General features: G+C 36.4%; 1 protein-coding gene across 4 annotated transcripts in view; it reads left to right on the top strand.

Moving 5' to 3' along the window:
• LOC130049325 (multiple epidermal growth factor-like domains protein 11) overlaps window positions 1–22,226 on the top strand; it is an 85,419-nt gene that overhangs the window by 5,607 nt on the left and 57,586 nt on the right. For all 4 annotated transcript variants that reach the window (XM_056146739.1, XM_056146737.1, XM_056146736.1 and 1 more), the window contains exons 4-11: window positions 4,867–5,100; window positions 10,148–10,308; window positions 11,114–11,236; window positions 12,938–13,049; window positions 13,371–13,531; window positions 14,172–14,270; window positions 14,682–14,756; window positions 21,881–22,004. In XM_056146739.1, coding sequence (XP_056002714.1) covers window positions 4,867–5,100; window positions 10,148–10,308; window positions 11,114–11,236; window positions 12,938–13,049; window positions 13,371–13,531; window positions 14,172–14,270; window positions 14,682–14,756; window positions 21,881–22,004 — 1,089 coding nt within the window. The remainder of the gene's footprint in view (window positions 1–4,866; window positions 5,101–10,147; window positions 10,309–11,113; window positions 11,237–12,937; window positions 13,050–13,370; window positions 13,532–14,171; window positions 14,271–14,681; window positions 14,757–21,880; window positions 22,005–22,226) is intronic.

Raw genomic sequence — 22,226 nt, 5'->3', positions numbered from 1 at the left:
GTTTGCCGTTATTTCATTTTTGCGCAATTTGTAGCGGTAGACAACAAACGCCGACAAATCAGGTTCATGATGACGCTTGTATTAACATTTTTTTTTCTTTCTTTGAATTACATTCAAATTGTGGTAGTATTGAATTTTTATTATGCTTTGATTTCAGTCGGAAAATTTGGGAAATTAAAGTACACCAATTTGAATACACTTGAACGTGTTTATTAACAATGTCATTTTAATCCCGATTCATCAGACGTGAATCATGTTACTTCCAAACATTCGCATTGTTTTAACCCACTTCCTCACAGTCACACATTTTCATAACGTATGTATCGTCGTCCAATAAGGTAGCCCACTTCTAGTATAATTTACTTAAAGCGACGTTAAGACATTTCCTTACAGTCCAAAGAGTAATACATGGTCTTCTTCATTTGTATGGTTTTCTGTCATTTGATGCATGGCATGATTGATTGATTGTAAATTGTTTAACGTTCCTTCAGAGAATATTTCACTCATATGGAGACGTGACCATTGCCGGTGAAGGGCTGCAAAATTTAGGTCTATGTTCGGCGCTTACGGCCTTTGAGCCTGGAGCGACTTTTATCTTACCACATCTGTTGTGACATGAGACCTCTTTTTTGCTGTCTCATCCGAAGGACCGTTCCGTTTACTCACCTCTTACGACAAGCAAGGGGTACTGAGGATTTATTCTAACCCGGGTCCCATATGTCTAATAAATCATGCATTGAATCCGCTGACATTAAGCTGAAGCTTACGTATCACGGAAGTGATGATTATACATTTCATTGATCTACCCTACCAAGAAATTGGCACGCTTAATTTTTACTTCGTGTGGGCATGCAAAAAAAAAAAAAAAATACCCCAAGGATGCGTTGTATTGTACAGATGATAATAATACTAGCATGGAATTGAGATACACGTAATTTTATGGTCATATTCGCAGTTCAACGAGATGTTACTTTGCGAGATTAAATAAGGCGGATGATCGTTTTACAGTGAATATTGCCTAATCCGACACCTGTGTAATCCGTATCCCTCTCAATGAGCACTCCGACCTTTATCTTCAGATTTAATTCCATCTTATTGTTTTTAGCTCACCTGAGCTGAAAGCTCAAGTGAACTTTTCTGATCACCCGTACTCCGGCGTCCGTCCGTCCGTCTGTCCGTCCGTCTGTCCGTCTGTAAACTTTTCACATTTTCAACTTCTTCTCAACAACCACTGGGCCAATTTCAACCAAAGTTGGCACAAAACATCCTTAGGTAAAGGGAATTCTAAATTGTTAAAATAAAGGGCCAGGCCACCTTCCAAGGGGAGATAATCAAGAAAAGGTAAAAATAGGGTAGGGTCATTAAAAAATCTTCTTCTCAAGAACCACTGGGCCAGAAAAGATGAAATTTATAGATAAGCTTTATTAGGTAGTGCAGATTCTAAATTGTTAAAATCATGGCCCCCGGGGGTCGGATGGGGCCACAATAGGGGGTCAAAGTAGTACATACAAATATATAGGGAACATCTTTAAAAATCTTCTTCTCAAGAACCACTGAGCCAGAAAAGCTGAGATTTATATGAAAGCTTCCTTATATAATGCAAATTCTAAATTGTTAAAATCATGGCCCCCGGGGGTCGGATGGGGCCACAATAGGGGGTCAAAGTTTTACATACAAATATATAGGGAAAATCTTTAAAAATCTTCTTCTGAAGAACCACTGAGCCAGAAAAGCTGAGATTTATATGAAAGCTTCCTTATATAATGCAAATTCTAAATTGTTAAAATCATGGCCCCCGGGGGTCGGATGGGGCCACAATAGGGGGTCAAAGTTTTACATACAAATATATAGGGAAAATCTTTAAAAATCTTCTTCTGAAGAACCACTGAGCCAGAAAAGCTGAGATTTATATGAAAGCTTCCTTATATAATGCAAATTCTAAATTGTTAAAATCATGGCCCCCGGGGGTCGGATGGGGCCACAATAGGGGGTCAAAATTTTACATACAAATATATAGGGAAAATCTTTAAAAATCTTCTTCTCAACAACCACTGGGCCAATTTCAACCAAAGTTGGCACAAAACATCCTTAGGTAAAGGGAATTCTAAATTGTTAAAATAAAGGGCCAGGCCACCTTCCAAGGGGAGATAATCAAGAAAAGGTAAAAATAGGGTAGGGTCATTAAAAAATCTTCTTCTCAAGAACCACTGGGCCAGAAAAGATGAAATTTATAGATAAGCTTTATTAGGTAGTGCAGATTCTAAATTGTTAAAATCATGGCCCCCGGGGGTCGGATGGGGCCACAATAGGGGGTCAAAGTAGTACATACAAATATATAGGGAACATCTTTAAAAATCTTCTTCTCAAGAACCACTGAGCCAGAAAAGCTGAGATTTATATGAAAGCTTCCTTATATAATGCAAATTCTAAATTGTTAAAATCATGGCCCCCGGGGGTCGGATGGGGCCACAATAGGGGGTCAAAGTTTTACATACAAATATATAGGGAAAATCTTTAAAAATCTTCTTCTGAAGAACCACTGAGCCAGAAAAGCTGAGATTTATATGAAAGCTTCCTTATATAATGCAAATTCTAAATTGTTAAAATCATGGCCCCCGGGGGTCGGATGGGGCCACAATAGGGGGTCAAAGTTTTACATACAAATATATAGGGAAAATCTTTAAAAATCTTCTTCTGAAGAACCACTGAGCCAGAAAAGCTGAGATTTATATGAAAGCTTCCTTATATAATGCAAATTCTAAATTGTTAAAATCATGGCCCCCGGGGGTCGGATGGGGCCACAATAGGGGGTCAAAATTTTACATACAAATATATAGGGAAAATCTTTAAAAATCTTCTTCTCAAGAACCACTGAGCCAGAAAAACTGAGATTTATATGAAAGCTTCCTTATATAATGCAAATTCTAAATTGTTAAAATCATGGCCCCCGGGGGTCGGATGGGGCCACAATAGGGGATCAAATTTTACATACAAATATATAGGGAAAATCTTTAAAAATCTTCTTCTCAAGAACCACTGAGCCAGAATAGCTGAGATTTATATGAAAGCTTTCTTATATAATGCAGATTCTAAATTGTTAAAATCATGGCCCCCAGGGGTCGGATGGGGCCACAATAGGGGGTCAAAGTTGTTTTTTTTTCTTCTTTTTTTATATAGTGCAGATTCAAGTTCGTTAAAATCATGGACCCCGGGGATTGAATGGGGCCTCAAGGGGGGCATCAAAGTTTTACATACAAATTTATAGGAATAATCTTTTAAAATCTTCTTCTCAAGAACCACTGAACCAGAAAAGCTGAGATTTATATGAAAGCTTCCTGATATAGTGCAGATTATAAATTGCTAAGATCATGGCCCCCGGGGGTCGGATGGGGCCACAATAGGGGGTCAAAGTTTTACATACAAATATATAGAAAAAATCTTTAAAAATCTTCTTCCCAGAACCACTAAGCCAGAAAAGCTGAGATTTATATGAAAGCTTTCTGATATATAGTACAGATTCTAAATTGTTAAAATCCTGGTCCCTGGGGGTCAGATGGGGCCACAATAGGGGATCAAAGTTTTACATACAAATATATATGAAAAATCTTTAAAAATCTTCTTCTCAAGAACCACTAAGCCAGAAAAGCTAATATTTACATGAAAGCTTTCTGACATAGTGCAGATTCAAGTTTGTTCAAATCATGGCCCCTGGGGTAGGATGGGGCTACAAGGGGGGGGGGATAAAAGTTTTTCATACAAATATATAGGGACATTCTTTTAGAATCTTCTTCTCAAGAACCACTGAGTCTGAAAAGCTGATATTCACATGAACAGCTTCCTAACATAGAGCAGAGCTAAGTTTGTTCAAATCATGGCCCCCTGTTGTAGGATGGGGCCACAATAGGGGATCAAAGTTTTACATACAAATATATAGGAATTTTTTTAAAAAAATCTTCTTCTCAAGAACCACTGAGCCAGAAAAGCTGATATTTACATGAAAGCTTTCTGATATAGTGCAGATTCAAGTTTGTTCAAATCATGGCCCCTGGGGGTAGGATGGGGCCACAAGGGGGGATCAAAGTTTTACATACAAATATATAGGAAAAATCTTCAAATATCTTCTTCTCGTGAACCATTGGGCCAAAGAAGTTCACATTTACAAGAAAAATTTCTGACATAGTGTAGATTCAAGTTTGCGAAAACTATGGCCTCCAGGGGTAGATTGGGGCCATGATAAGGACTACGGTTTTACATGCAAATATATATAGAAAGTCTTCTGATATGGACCAAGGTGACTCAGGTGAGCGATGTGGCCCATGGGCCTCTTGTTTAACATCTCAAAGACAGAGACAATGTTATGGCAGATGTCAGGAGTATCTCCCGTATCCAGTGTGTTTGACTGTTGCTTTGTTTGATGTGCATTGTATATTTGAGTTTTCATTTTCATTAAAACTTTTTAGGGGAAGGTGTTGTGTAAATGTATAATACAATTTGCACTCAATTGACCGATACTATTCTAGATAAGTGATGTTTATTAAATTGATAGGCATGACCTGCACGCTTTGATTTTCTCACATTCTTATCTTCTATATGTCTTCTCAAATCTTGATGAACACACTCCTTAAATTATTCTACTAAGATGAGCTGACGGAGGTAGCTGAAAATGACATTAATTATATTAGGTCTCAACCATTGATCAAATTAATCTTTTTCTCATGGAAATTCAACATATGACCGGTTGATAGAGGATGCTTACTACTCCTAGGTATCTGATTCCATCGCTGGTTTGTCCAGGGGTCCGTGTTTCCCAACTGTCTATTTTGTGTTGCTTATAATTTAAGACTCTAATCTTGATTCTTGTTTCAGGTTGTAGAGTGCAACAGCTTAGTACTTCTAGACAGCGCTTCCTGATGGGATACAATCAGGCTAATGGCGGGAAGATTTTCTCAGCTGCGCAGTCGCTCCGAATGACAGGAACTGGAATCAATGAGGTGTACATGGGCTTAAGTAACATACGTGGAATAGCGGTCGACGTGTGGCAGAGCTGTCAGTACTGGGCAAGCATGGATGCCACAATGGTTGTTAAATGGTACTTCTCAGGTCAGTAGGCGGAAATTACACGTGACTAGGCGGGGTTTGCAAATCATTAGGCGTAGCGTACAAGTAATGGGTGGATTAACAGTTCATTACGCGTGTGACTTAAGGTCATGTGTGAAAATTATTTAGAAAAATGAAGCTTTATATCTTATTGGTTTGGATATAGTTCATCTATCAATATTATAAAACTAAGAACACTTTTCAAGTACTACAACATAATAAGCTTCCTGTATTTTCACCTCGTTTGTTTACTTTAGATGTGAAGACAACCCTAGCTAGTTTGTTAGATAAATTAAAATACGTAATAATTGTACGTTTGTAACGACATAGCAATACCGGAGCGGATCAGAGATCTGATTTTAATCAGATTGTTTAAATTCCAATCTCAAACCTTATGAATGACAGTCTGATTGAAAATACACCCTTTTCCTATCAGGGACCCTCACGTCAATAGGATAAGAGGGTGTTGCTGACCGGTTTTAATTAGACTGCATGAATGTACATTTACTATATTTACCCTCGATCTACGCCTATAACGAAATCGGTCGGATTAAAATCAAACCTGTCAATTCGCTCCATATACGGATAGTCGATGCGACTGTTCGTATACCGAGCGAAGTGAGGTTTGATGTTAATCAGACTGAGAACGAAATCATTCCTTCAATGTTAATATGTTTAAAGTAATATTTACAGCACCTTTATATATATTGTATGTCAACATGCTTGGTGAATCAATACATACATTTATGCTGGTGGAAGCATGAAACGATTACATAAATCAAAAGAAGGAAGAACTAGACAGGGAATCCACTTATTTCAGAGAAATAGTCGCTAAAGGGGGGGGGGGGGGGTAGTAGACCTATTTTTCCATACTTCAGGTGCCTGTTGATTTTACTGTCTAGATGCCCGCCTGTACTCATGTAAATCATGTTTACATGAATTTAAAAAAACATAGCACCATTTAAGCATAAGTTCTCTGACGTGTGTGGATGTAATGCTACACATCGACTACAAGTGACGTGTGTAGTGTATAATCAAAGAACATAAAGTTACGCATAAATTATGTATATACTACATCTAAAGTATTGAGTCAATGTAAAGAACACATTGTATGTTGTCTATATTCATCGTTGACGACTTTTGTTTCAGGTATTCATACATCATTATTTCAATTACAAGAATTTTCCTTGGTTTTTTTCTGATTTCAAAGTTGTACAGCTGACGTGTTCACGTCGCCTTTGCCAGGTGCGTAGTAAGCACTTTTACGACGATGATTCTAATCATACGACAAACTTCACCGGGTATTTCTCATCATAATGTCTTGTCATGAGTTGTCAAATCAGGGAAAATTTACTTATTTTAAGTAAAAATTAAAAACAATATTCCTATATATTTTATATAATCCAAAAAATGGGGTTTGTGTATGCGTATCAAAATATGGATTGATCAAGGCGGAGCATCTGTCATGACGTATCAGCTCATTGTGATATCATAATCGTACCGAGTTCATTCGTCACCTTAACTGCCTGACTTCGTAAATGATAAGGTAATACATTCTGCGATTTGATTTTGTCCATCATCGTGAATTCACAACGTCTCACATACTACGTAGTTAACGCTTAGCAAAATTAGCAAAGAAAATTACTAAATTGCATGGACCAAACTTGAAGATTTTCGTAGTTGTGGGTAATGTCAAATGTGAAATAGAAAAAAAAAATATCCTGCAATAAAGTAATTTAAGCTGTAACTGACAGTATTTTTCATCTATCCAAGTATTCATCAATTAAAACGCATCAGTATAACCAATGCCATCTCCAATATTTAACAAATACAAACAAGGGAATATTGTTTGAGAGCATACCGACAATGATTGTTTTGGTTAAACCGCCATAACCTGAGAAGCTACCGTCGTATACCACTGACTGCCGATCATGATCGGATTGCTAGAATTGAGGTCCTGTAACTATGGAAACTGACGTGGGTAACTACACATTTCGCTTCTTTTAAAATGCTACATCGTTTGATGAATGATTTTAAGTTTTGTAAGTGTAAGAAAATAACATTTACGCATAGGCGTAGCTTGGGTTCGAATATTACCGAGGCAGGGGTCTGGGGGGCGCAGTCCCCCAGAAGCTATCGACATTTTAACAACGGAAAAGGTGCTTTTTTTTTTTTACCAAGGCAGCTGCCTCGGTTGCCTCAATGGAAGCTACGCCACTGTTTACGCATATGCCACAGAAATGAAATATATATGAAATTGACAAAATTATCTTTTTTTTTTTTTTTTTTTTTTTTTACAAATCTGACACCTGTGCAGTGCCTATCTGTCTCATTTTCTTCCGAACCGGTGACCTCCGAGGTCAATGTACATCAGAGATAACGGATAAGAGTTACTCTCCGGTAGGCAATCATTCACGAATCGATGTTTGACGGGTTTACTGTTTCAGATCGATTTTGATTCAAAGGGGATTATAGATATTCAGCCACAAATAAGTCACTATACTTGTTTATATTATTTTTTTCAATTCATTTACCGTCAGTTAAAGTAGACCTATACTTAGGCTACATCACAATCAAATGTAAAATGCGGAACCATGCGTCCGTGTTCCGAAATGTGGTATTTTAACGATATCGTTTTGATATTTACATGGAGATATGAATGTCCGATATCGATTCATTTCAGGGCGTTCTTATCAGCTGCGGTTAGTTTTATATTAGAAAAGGGGTGGGGGGCTAAAGATAATTCAAGCTTTAAAAAAATCGGGGCAATGATCCATGTTCAACATATGGATCATGGGGCATTACAAAGTCGGGGAAACGGATGGGAAAGGGGTGACCAATTCATACTTTAACTACCATCATAATGGTAATATTATTTCTTTTGTGAGGATCCTGGTTAAAATAGGCTTGTCGTAAGAGGCGACAAATTGGGGCGGTCCTTCAGATGAGACCGCAAAAATCGAGACCCTGTGTAACAACAGGTGTGGTACGATAAACATCTCTACTCAAAGGCCGCCAACACCGAGCATATGCCCAAATTTTGCAGCCCTTCATCGACAATTGTGACGTTTCCATATGAGTAAATATAATCTCGAGCGTAATAATCCCTAGTTCAAAATAACTACGCAGCTGTTAAATCGAAATTACAATGAACAAATACATCGTAAAATTATTTAAAAATAAAATTGCCAACTTCGCTATCCCAGTGACCACAGATATCGTAGTCGTGTTCGCTGCTCCAATATTGCAAATATTGACGCAAGCTTCAAAGAACGGCTGCAAATGATTTGTTTTATTTCACTGATCGTCATGAATTTGTCATTTTTTTCCCGTCCCCTCTCCTTTTTGGGGCGGCATCTGTATAACGCGATTAGTTCCATATTGAGATCACATCTATTTGGATCGACGTAAGTGGTGTTCATATACAAACATGCATATCAAATTGATGTACGTGTAAATGATTTCATTACCAGTAGATACTCATCTTATAAAACTTTGTCTCAGGATATAAGATATAACGACACATTTTGCTTGTTTTAAAATGTTACATCGTTTGATTCGTTTACCTAATCAGGATATAGGGCTCACGGCGGGTGTGACCGGTCAACAGGGGATTGTTACTCCTCCTAGGCACCTGATCCCACCTCTGGTGTGTCCAGGGGACCGTGTTTATCCAACTATCTAGTTTGTATTGCTTGTGGGAGTTATGAGATTGATCACTGTTCGTCATCTTCATCTTACATTACACACATTCATATAAGCAAATCCATCAAAATTCAGTTTGTTACATTCGTTTTACATCCACCTTGTGAATAGCCTTCTCTAGATTTTTTTTTCCACATAAAATGTAAAATATATTTGCAAATTACATGTATCCTATAATACTTATAGTTGAACAAAATTCATTTTTTTTAATCCAAGATTGTAAATATACTTACATTTAACATGTCGTATGAAAATATGATAATAGATAATTCAAGATTTCTTTTTTGAGGGGGTGTAGAGCTTATAGCTTTTAAAATGATGCGTCAACATATGATTTTCTTACGCAAATCCTATTTCTGAGATAATAATCTGTAAATCAGAAAAAAAGTGTCAATGTATAGTCCATAAAAATTGGGATAAAGACCAATATTGACATCAAATGGTATTTTCAACAGCATTTCTTTTAACATCGTTGGGCTCATAAAGTGTACATTATGAAAATAGTCATTCAAATTTATGAAAATAAATGATTACATATCATTAAATAATGAGTATATAGTCTATGCTGCTTATTGCAGCCCAGTTGTTTGGAAAAATATTAATTGTTAAGAAAAATAAGATGGAGGAATACATTTTCATTCATGTTGATTATATGTAGATAGAGTGCTCACTTTTGAGAAGCAATAACAATGAAAATAGCATGTTAACATATATATTTTTTCAATGTTTATCTATTGCTGGAAGATATATCTATCTTATGAAGGTATGTTTTTTTCATGATTGAATCTATTTAAGGCCGCGTGACGATATATATTAATGCTTGTATTGCTTCAAACTCTACCAATTTAGCATAGGTAATGACTGGGTTAATTGGAGTTTAATTCACTGATTTTGGAAACTGATATATTGGTCCACAATATATTATATACTCTGAGACATTTAACAGACAGAATGTGTATATTAGTTTAATAACATCCTATCCTTCACCAAACTGATATGCTAGTAAGTCTTGACTCCTAGGTTTCTGGTCCGAGGACGGCGCTCTATACCATGACCCGTATGGTATAAATTCAAGATGTCGATCAAATCTTTTTGTAAATTTACTGATTTGGAATATTCCGTTCCAGTACACTTTGATGATTGTTGTCATTGACTGCTATATGTGTCGGGCTTACTGGCTGCAGGTTAGTGTCTGACCTGCTAGCCTCTGCATAGCTTTTGCGCTGCGGAAGGCTAGGGATGTAGGGATATCAATCCCATAATTCCATAAAGAGTAGTCCAATTACACACAAGACGAGGAAGATGACAAGTGGGGAAAGATTTAATTCTCTATTTATGTCTTCAGCGGCCAATCCTGAGTGGGACACAGCTTTAGGGGTCGTGGTTCCTGTAGGAGCACGCGTCACAGGCGTCATATACGATCCGGATGGCACGCGCCGACTGTTTGACCACTGGTACGAAATGTTTCAGTACAGACAAACAATTGACAACCCTGAGGTTTTCGAGGTAAAAAATTGAGTGTTTCGTTAAATGTTTTCAAGGTTAAAAATCCCAGTGACTAATTAAATTTAGAATTTTGAATGACAAACCCATTACATTTTTGAGATACAATTTTATCAGTGACTAATTCTTAAAAATAACAGTAGGATTGGAGTTCTTAGTGGCTAATTATAGGTTGTAAATTAAAGGAGATACCTTCCTTCTTCTTAATTTGATGATACCAGGCATTTGTTTTGTTATCTGTTAATGATTTATTTTTAGCGTTTTATGAAAACTGATTTTTCTTCGAAATCTGATTTTTTTTAAAAATTTTTATTTGATAAGAAAACTGTATTTCAACCCGATCTTGACTGTCTTGATGATGTATTCTTTTTTATATGATGATTAGATTGTGTTTTTTTGTGTGTGTATGTACGTATTGATGAATACTAGCGTTTTTGTGTACGTATATGTACATAGCTGTATATTTTGATGAATGCATATAACATTCCTCTTAAATACAACCTATCATTGGGTCAATTCCTGTCTGACGTGTTTCATACCAATTGTAAGGTCGTTCTTGGCACACTGATTTTGACTATGGATCACTCCGTTTATCTGATTCGGTTATAGGGCTCATGGCGGGTGCGACCGGTCGACTCCTCCTAAGCACCTGATCCCACCCCTGATGTGGTCAGGGGTCTGTGTTTGCCCAACTATCTATTTTGTATTGCTTATAGTATTTAAGAGATTGATCAATGTTCGTTATCTTCACTTATTATTCTGTGAAATATTTTAAGGTCACTGTTAAATCTTCCTTGACTATTTTCAGACACCCGCGGGCCTTCAGTGCCCTGGACGAAAAAATGTGAAAGGCCTCCCCCCAATACCCGATGCTTTCAGCTTTATGTCGGAGAATGTGGGCAAGAAAAAACGAACAGTATCTTATTCGGAGGTAGGCTTCTAGTGTCATTCATCTACTGCTTAATGTTGAGGGCGAAATGAAGATATATTCAACAAAGAAAATTCATGTTACAAGACGGTAACACCCGATGGGAATATAGTTTGTCTTTGGTGAATATATCTTAATATTTCATCCATTATCGTGCACCGAATTCTTAATTGCACTGAAATATAGAAAGGCTACAGCTATGTTATTAATTTACGATAAATAATCCTGGTTACGCTCACGTAACACGTACTGGAGACGGCGCTAACTGTAGCACCGTCGACGTTTGGTAATGTACAGGCAGAGAGATCGAGTGAGACCATAAGTATGTTTCATACTTCCTTTCTCTCTGATGATCTTTTCCACGGTGTGTGTATCAACAAAACCTGGTAATTAAAATGTATATCAGTGACTTGTAATTCTGCTCTGAGTGTAATTAAACTACCCTTACACCTTCCAAAATATGACGATTTACTTACGGCAAATGACCTAGGGGCATTGCGACCTCTTACTCAGCTATTTAGCTTTGTGTCAGAGGAAACACTACGGTCATGTGGTCTTACCAACTAATCATATTCAACATCACTAATGATTATTTATATGAGACATAATGCAAGACTTTTTTTATGATATGATGTTTGTAAACATCAAATATATATATATATATATATATATATATATATATATATATATATATATATATGATGTTTACAAATATCATATCATAAAAAGTGTTACATTATACATTATGTCTCATATAAGTAATCATTAGTGATGTTGAATATGATTAGTTGGTATATATATATATATATATATATATATATATATATATATATATATATATATATACATTATATTATCCTCTGCGATAGAGGATAATAGATGGGGTATGTTATCTGTCACCTTCCTTGTTTCTTCTTCATTTCTCCCTCTCTCCACTTCTTTTTCCCTCTAACCTGTTCCAGTTTCCTCCCTTTCTCTCATTTTTCTCATTTATCCCCTCCTGGTCGTTTAGTAGATATTTAAATGGTCGTTTAGTAGATATGTATCATGCTTGATGACACCAGCTGTTGAATTGGAGTTAGCATAACATTATAGTAATAAGGAATTGGGAAATTTCCGTTACTCTAATTCATATGTTTTACTACAGTAACTTCATCAGAAGAATCGGATCACGTCAAATTGACAGGCGCGGATCATCAGATCACTAGAGACGTGAAGCGTCAAGGTTTTATCTGATGATCCGCGCATGTCAACGAGACATGATCCAAGTCTTCGTTTCAAGTTACTGTAGCAATGATAAATTTATTATGTACACTCTTATACATTTTAATCCACATTTTTAAGATACTAAATGTAATCCAAATTATCAAAAATACAGGCATAGAGTAAAGTTGTATTTTGTGTACGCAGCTTTGTTTGTGACGCGGTCAATATTTTCCATAAAAAATATGTTGATGCATTGTGACGCCATTGTGACGTCATCAGTTTCATAGGATACTAATACGGAATCAGAAAACCACAGTGTGGTGATCCGAAAAGAAAAGAAACATTGATGGGTATATACTAAAACACTGATCAACAAGAGTGTGTAAAATCTTATTCATATTGCATTGTTAGACATGTTATCGTGTTTATCAAGCTGAAGAATGTGTTGCTTTAAACTGGCATTGTTGCTTGTGATCTACATTATCATTTTATATACAGGAGTACTATTCGTTTATGGAGAAGCTGGTGATGTACTACTACCGCCCCCTACCGTCAGACAACAGTCCATTTGGCACCAGTGATCTGAGAAAAGTTCACGACTTTTACACAGGTTAAAGCTAGGGTGCATGCATAAGTTTAATAATCCCTGTGCTTTAAGCTAGCGTGCATATATAAGTTAGATAAAAGTTGTGCTTAAAGTTAGCGTGCATGTATAAGTTGATTAATCTCCGTGCTTAAAACAGAGATTAAATGCTGTTACAAAAACGACTGTATAATCTACCATTCAAGCTGGATCTTTGAAATATTACAGAGGTATAACTTCAGCAAGGAGGAATAAATAAAGACTATTATAGCAACTGTATTTCAGACATTGTTATTCAAGGAACAAACTCTTTGAGTTTTCAATGCAACCGTGGTGGGGTTTTTTCAGGCGTGGCTTACACAATTGACACAATGCGCGGAAATTGCACAGTGGGGCCCATACCGCAGCCGTCGTTTGATGCAGAGTCTGTTGATAATAGCCACATCAGAATGACAACTCCAAAAGAATTTTTCAACTTTGACGACAATCAGTACACATATCAGGGGGTGGTAAGTAAGAGTCACTTTGTGATTATAGCACTCCCCGTGAGGTGGCGTCAGCCTTCCCGTCGACGGTGCTGTTTGCCAGAAGAGTTCTGTATTTGACTGTATTTGAGAATTATAACCTTTTACTTTTACTTGAAACAAACGATTATCGTTGTAATTTGTCAAAATCCGTTGTTCATTTGCTTTATCACAGTAAATATTAGTTCGGAATTCACATTTTTAAATTTGGTTATTTTGGATAAAGAAAGAATTAATCAATATGAGGCCAAACATTTGTTGCTTTTATCGACATTCTGTAGATCATATGTAATGACTAGCTGGTTTTCGCGCCATAGGATGACTAAGGACACCGTCATGGTGCACATTTTAGACTACAACATTACTCTGGGCTATATGAAAGGCGAATATAACGAAAAGTGATTGGCCTCGTAACTCCTATAAGCAATTACACTCCCATAAAATGATAGATATCAAAGTGTTCGAGACAAAAACAAATGATACCGTGTGTATCATATTGAATATATGCCCCAAACCATTTTACATGTAATGGAATGGTTCGAATTACCACCAATTCTTATTTATAGCATTACATAAAAAGTTCAATACAGGTATGATACTTCTTACATTTTTTCTTCAACCACAGAAAACTGTTCGCGACATTGACTGTGATAGCTGGGTGGGATTGAAGGCAAATTGGCCGACACCGGGAATTAATTCCACGTGGCAGTGGTACTTCGCTACCGTAAGTAGTTTAAAATTCTTTATTTATATATAACGATTAAACATGCCAATATCTTAACTTCGTGACCTCGCTCGCTGTATGACCTTCGTTTTAAGACAGTTGTGATTATGCACATTGTTCTTCTGTAGAAGCAAATCAAGTGAAAGAAGCCTAAACGTATTCACTTGATGTAAGACAAGTGTCATAGAAAAAATCGCCTCGTACGTTGTATCTATAACGTTCCAAAAATAATAGAGAAAATACAAATCTAAGAAAATAATAGAGTCAAAGAAAATAAATGAAAGGGTAAAGTGAAAAAAGGGAGGCTGTGAGCGATTTTCACATTGGTTTGAATTCTCACATTGGTTCGGTACCTTTATTGGGTCAATCGAATGTATAGTCGTGTGAACAATATTGTTTCCGTTTTTTCAGAATCAGTGGGTGGGAGTCAGCACAGGAACATCACAGGGCGGTACTTTAGTCCAGGTGGTCATCGATGTTCCCTCGGTAAGTCAATGTGAATAGCACAGAGAACCTACAATCAATATGGATTGAAAACATCACAATCCATCTAAAGACGGTGATAATTGAAAATCCTATAGTACACCTAAATACACTGCGAACTGAAAATCCCACACCACACCTTAAAACAGTGAAAACTGAAAATCCCACAGCAAACCTTAATAGAGTGAAAACTGAAAATCCCACAACAAACCTTAATACAATGACAACTGAAAATCCCACAACAAACCTTAATACAGTGAAAACTGAAAATCTAACGAATCACCTACATACAGTGTAAACTGAAATCCCACAACAAAGCTTGATACAGTGAAAACTGAAAATCCCACAACACACCTTAAAACAGTGACAACTGAAAATACCACAACAAACCTTAATACAGCGAAAACTGAAAATCCAACGAATCACCTACATACAGTGTAAACTGAAATCCCACAACAAAGCTTGATACAGTGAAAACTGAAAATCTCACAACAAACCTTAATACAATGACAACTGAAAATACCACAACAAACCTTAATACAGTGAAAACTGAAAATCCAACGAATCACCTACATACAGTGTAAACTGAAATCCCACAACAAAGCTTGATACAGTGAAAACTGAAAATCTCACAACAAACCTTAACACAATGACAACTGAAATCCCACAACAAACCTTAATACAGTGAAAACTGAAAATCCCACAACAAACCTTAATACAATGACAACTGAAAATCCCACAACAAACCTTAATACAGTGAAAACTGAAAATCCAACGAATCACCTACATACAGTGTAAACTGAAATCCCACAACAAAGCTTGATACAGTGAAAACTGAAAATCCCACAACACACCTTAAAACAGTGACAACTGAAAATCCCACAACAAACCTTAATACAGTGAAAACTGAAAATCCAACGAATCACATACATACAGTGTAAACTGAAATCCCACAACAAAGCTTGATACAGTGAAAACTGAAAATCTCACAACAAACCTTAATACAGTGAAAACTGAAAGTACCACAACAAACCTTAATACAGTGAAAACTGAAAATCTCACAACAAACCTTAATACAGTGAAAACTTAAAATCTCACAACAAACCTTAATACAATGACAACTGAAAATCCCACAAAAAACCTTAATACAGTGAAAACTGAAAATCCCACAACAAACCTTAATACAATGACAACTGAAAATCCCACAACAAACCTTAATACAGTGAAAACTGAAAATCCAACGAATCACCTACATACAGTGTAAACTGAAATCCCACAACAAAGCTTGATACAGTGAAAACTGAAAATCCCACAACACACCTTAAAACAGTGACAACTGAAAAGCCCACAACAAACCTTAATACAGTGAAAACTGAAAATCCAACGAATCACCTACATACAGTGTAAACTGAAATCCCACAACAAAGCTTGATACAGTGAAAACTGAAAATCTCACAACAAACCTTAATACAATGACAACTGAAAATACCACAACAAACCTTAATACAGTGAAAACTGAAAATCTCACAACAAACCTTAATACAGTGAAAACTGAAAATCTCACAACAAACCTTAATACAATGACAACTGAAAATCCCACAACAAACCTTAATACAGTGAAAACTGAAAATCCAACGAATCACCTACATACAGTGTAAACTGAAATCTCACAACAAAGCTTGATACAGTGAAAACTGAAAATCCCACAACAAACCTTAATACAGTGAAAACTGAAAATCCCACAACAAACCTTAATACAGTGAAAACTGAAAATCTCACAACAAACCTTAATACAATGAAAACTGAAAATCCAACGAATCACCTACAGACAGTGAAAATTGAGGATTCCTCAATACACCTACATAAAATGAGAGCTGAAAATCCCACGATACACTTACGTACATTGTGAAATAAAAATCCCATCGTATACCTAGATACATTGTAACTGGAAATCCCACAGTATACCTTCATTTTGTTGGAAATGAAAACCCCACAATACACTTGCATACAGTGAGAACTGGAAATCTCATACTATTCCCACGTCCAGTGAAAACTGGAAATCCGACAATACGCTTACATAGAGTGAGAACTCAAAATCCCACAGCACACCGACATACAGTGAAAACTGGAAATCCCAAAGTACACCTTCATACAGTTGGAAATGAAAACCCAGCAATACACTTGCATACAGTGATAATTGGAGATCTCATAGTATTTCTATGTCCAGTGAAAACTGGAAATCCCACAACACGCTTACATACAGTGTGAACTCAAAATACCACAGCACACGTACATGCATTGTAACTGGAAATCCCAAAGTACACCTTCATACAGTTGAACTGAAAATCACAGAGTGCACCTACATACAATGAACACTGAGAATCCCTGAGGACACCTACATACAGTGAAAACAGGAAATCCCGCAGTACACCTACATGCGGTGAAAACTGGAAAGCCCATAGTACACCTACATACTGTGGAAACTGGAAATCCCGTAGTACACCTACATACAGTGAAAACTGAAAACCCCACAGACAACCTATGTATACTGAGAACTGGAAGTCCCAGAATACACCTACAAACAACGAGAACAGAAAATTGCAGTCAACCTATATAAAGGGTGGGTAATGAGAAGCTGCACAGTATTACCCCCCCCCCCCCCCCCCCCCTCGCCCCCAGTAATATCAATACAAAACAATGTTACATGTCTGTGACCCTTGTTAACGCAAGCGCAACATCTGTTTACTACACTGATGCCTCGTGTAATTATCTCAGTATTGCATAACTAAAATGGCATCAACATCATCAGGTTCATTATCAAATTGAGTGCAATATGATATCCTTTATTATTATATTTATAGCATTACAAATATCATATTGTGTTTTTATATCCACGTCTTTTCTTATTTTTATTTATAACATCATCAATGGAATATTGGGTTTCGATATGAATGCCTTTTCTTATGATTTTCATATCATTATCAATGCATTATATTTTTGTTATTTCATGTCCTCTATCATTCTATCTATAGTACACAGGTCACTCATACTGACAATAGTTACTTTAGTTAGATCGTTGATTACCCACTCATACGGTATACTTGTTACTACATTTAGGTCGCTATTTACCCATGAATGCAAGGTGAAGATAACGAAAAGTGATCAATCTCATAACTCCAACAAGCAATACAAAGTAGATAGTTGGGCAAACACGGACCCCTGGACACACCAGAGGTGGGATCAGGTGTCTAGGAGGAGTAAGCATCCCCTGTTGACCGGTCACACCCGCCGTGAGCCCCATATCCTGATCAGGTAAACGGAGTTATCAGCAGTCAAAGTCAGTGTGCCAAGAACGGCTTAACAATCGGTATGAAACACGTCAGACAGCATTTGACCCAATGCGAGGTTGTATTGACGAACTAGATCGTTATAACGACCATAGAATTTGCGAAATGCTGACTTCAATCGAGACTGTTGAAATCCCTGTACCATCAACTTGTTTGTCAGTAGTTTACCTCGATTTAAAAACTGACTATACCCAGAACAAGCTCTTGTATATCGAATAAGTTGAGATATATAAACACCATATGCAGGTGATAATGGAATATTGCTACATAAATGTGGGAAGTTGACGATGTAGAAGCTGAAATCATCCCGTTTGTCATACAGTTGAGCTGTTAGTTTGCCGTTAATGTCTACTTTCAATAAAATATCTAAGTATGAAGCAGAAGTGGACGATTCTGTGGTGTCCTTTATTTCCAGACCACATGGATATATCAAATCGACATATGAATGAAAGCTATCATTCTTGATAGACAAAACGTCATCGATATATCTAAAAGTCCAATTGAAGGTCACAGCGAGAGATTTTTTCTTCTCACGTAGAAGTTTTTGAATAAATTCTGCTTCATATGAATATAAAAACAGGTGAGCTAACAAAGGAACACAATTCGTGCCCATGGGAATTCCAACAGACTGTTGGAAGACCTGATCACCAAAGACCACGAAGATATTGTCAATGAGGAACTCTAGCATATTTTTTATTTCAACTTCAGAGTGAGGAATGGTCGTGTATAGTGTTGAAAAGTCATAGGTTTTAATGCTATTGATTTGGGAAAATTCTGTGATTTCAAGTTTACTAAAAGTTCTTTAGATTTTTTTAGAATCCACATTTGATTAACACCACTTCTGGCATATGTAGTTGCATAGTAAGTTTGAAGTTTCTCCTTCACGAATACAATATACAGTATACTTGTTACTATATTTAGGTCGTGTATTCCAACTTACTTCAAGTTCAAGTCTACACCCTGTATTTCCTACAGCTATACTTCTACTATTGTATCCAAATCTTTTAATTATAAACAAACTTTGCAGTGCCTAGATATACGTCATCTTATATGTAAGTCACCAACATGTTATTGTTCTACATCTTTGTTCACATATAGTCCAGCTGGACATGTCATTACTGGTGATGTTGATATAGTCCAGCTAGACATGTCATTACTGGTGATGTTGATATAGTTGAAAATGAGGACCTCAAATCACTTATTTTAAAAGGTCCTAAATACAGAGAACATCGGTCTTTTAATTGGCGACAGAACTTCATCTCTATTATGAATAATGTCGAAGATTATGCCAGACCATGGGCTAAATACAAGATTTTACTACACACATACAAGGCACTAAATGGATTGGCACTGGCGTATATCAGCGACCTCATCACTGTGTACGAACCAAAACGATATCTGCGTTCATGTAATTCACGATTGCTAGAAAAACCCCGCGTTCGTACAAAGACCTATGGAGATCGAAGGTTTGGTGTAACAGCTGCCACACTATGGAACAGTTTACCGATAGACATACGTTCGTGTGGCACTGTCAAAAGTTTTAAAACAAACCTCAAAACATATCTTTTTTAGGAAATCTTATAACCATATTTTGTAATATATTCTTTTTTAAAGTAAAGGCTGGCTTGTCGTAATGTTTAAATTGCTTTATTTTATATGGATGTTATATTTTATGCTCTGATTAATCTTATTATGTTTTACATTTTACATTGTTAAAGCGCTTAGAGTAATTACAAATTATATAATGCGCTATATAAATGCCGCGCATTATTTATTATTATAAATATGAAAAAGAACTTGATACATTGTCAGAATGGGTTAAAAGCATAAGAGGGATATCAAAATCCCGCATTAGACACATGGAAACAAAAGTACGTACCATCTATCCTTCTGTGTTTAGTAAACCAGAAGTGATAAAAGAATTAGATAGGTTACATGAGGAATATGTGTTGGCTCCAGCTGACAAAGCTAGTAACAACATTGTCTTTGTTTGTAAGGCTCATTATTACAACTGCATTTTAAAAGAACTTGGCATTAATTCCACTTTTGGTAATCATACTTGTACTCCAACTGACCTTTCAAAAGATGAAATTCTTCAAAACCATGTTTCAGGTTAGATATATATATAATATCCCAGTCAATGGGTCGAATGAATATGAGTCACCGTACCTATAATAGATTCCTAAACTACATAAGAACCCTTACAAACAAAGATGCATTGCTGGTTCCAGTAAGTGCTCTAGCAAGCCCCTATCTTTGCTCCTCACGAAAATATTAACAGCTGTGAAGGAGAAACTTCATACTTACTGTGCGACTACACATATCAGAAGTGTTGTTAATCAAATGTGGATTTTAAAAAAAATCTGAAGAACTTTTAGTAAACTTGAAATCGCAGAACTTTCCCCAAATCAATAACATTGAAACCTATGCCCTTTCAACACTATACACGGCCATTCCTCACGATAAATTAAAGACTAGACTTTTTGACATTATAGACAGTTGCTTCTTCAACAAAAACGGAAAACAGAAATATGCATATCTAGTGATCAGTCATTCAAAAACTTACTTTGATAAACACCACTCTGATTCGACGCACAAGTACTCTGAAGTTGAAATAAAAAAATATATGCTTGAGTTCCTCATTGACAATATCTTCGTGGTCTTTGGCGATCAGGTCTTTCAACAGTCTGTTGGAATTCCCATGGGCACGAATTGTTCTCCTTTGTTACCTGACCTGTTTCTATATTCATATGAAGCAGAATTTATTCAAACACTTCTACGCGAGAACAAAAAAAAAAAATCTCATTGTGGCCTTCAATTCGACATTTAAATGTATCGATGACGTTTTCTCTATTAGCAATAATAGCTTTCATTCATATGTCGATTTGATATATCCCTGTGAGCTCGAAATAAAGGACACCACAGAGTCGTCCACTTCTGTTTCATACTTAGATATTTTATTGAAAGTAGACATTAACAGCAAACTGACAACTCAACTGTATGACAAACGGGATGATTTCAGTTTCTCCATCGTCAATTCCCCATATTTAGGTAGCAATATTCCATTATCACCTGCATATGGTGTTTATATATCTCAACTTATTCGATATGGAAGAGCTTGTTCTGCGTATAGTCAGTTTTTAAATCGAGGTAAGCTACTGACAAACAAGTTAATGGTACAGGGATTTCAACAGTCTCGATTGAAGTCAGCATTTCGCAAATTCTATGGTCGTTATAACGATCTAGTTCGTCAATACAACCTCGCATTGGGTCAAATGCTGTCTGACGTGTTTCATACCGATTGTTAAGCCGATCTTGGCACACTGATTTTGACTTCAGATAACTCCGTTTACCTGATCAGGATATGGGGCTCACGGCGGGTGTGACCGGTCAACAGGGGATGCTTACTCCTCCTAGGCACCTGATCCCACCTCTGGTGTGTCCAGGGGTCCGTGTTTGTCCAAATATTTATATTTGTATTGCTTATAGGAGTTATGAGATTGATCACTTTTCGTTATCTTCACCTCGCTAATTACCCATAAATACAGTATACTTGGTACTGAATTTAGGTCGCTAATTACCCATGAATACAATATACGTGTTACTTTATTTAGATCGCTAATTACCCATATATAAAATATACTTCTTACTATAGTTAGGTCCCTAATTAACCTTCAATACAGTAATGTTGTTGCTATATTAAGTTACTGATCGTTTATACCAGAGATATCTTGTTACTATATTGTTTAATTTTTAAAATATTTTTTTTTCTATGTTTAGATTAACATTCATCTTGAAAGCAATGTCTTCAATTTTGACACCAACAATCTAGATATTTTCAAATTTGACATCAGCCAATGCTACGTCTACCGGAACAGACGCAAGTTCCAGATGGAGTTTCCAGGTACTACTACAGCTTATAGAATTATTGTCAACCAGTACAAGTTTATATAATTACTGTAAACCAACAACATCTTATAAAATTACTGTAAACCAACAACAGCTTATATGATTACTGTACACCAACAACAAGTTATAAAATTACTGTAAACCAACAACAGCTTATATGATTACTGTACACCAACAACAAGTTATAAAATTACTGTAAACCAACAACAGCTGATAG

This window comes from Ostrea edulis, chromosome 8, assembly GCF_947568905.1.
Source record: "Ostrea edulis chromosome 8, xbOstEdul1.1, whole genome shotgun sequence".
Classification (NCBI taxonomy): Eukaryota; Metazoa; Mollusca; class Bivalvia; order Ostreida; family Ostreidae; genus Ostrea; species Ostrea edulis.
The sequence above is the reverse complement of the archived record's forward strand: the minus strand, read 5'-3'. Positions and strand labels throughout refer to the sequence as shown.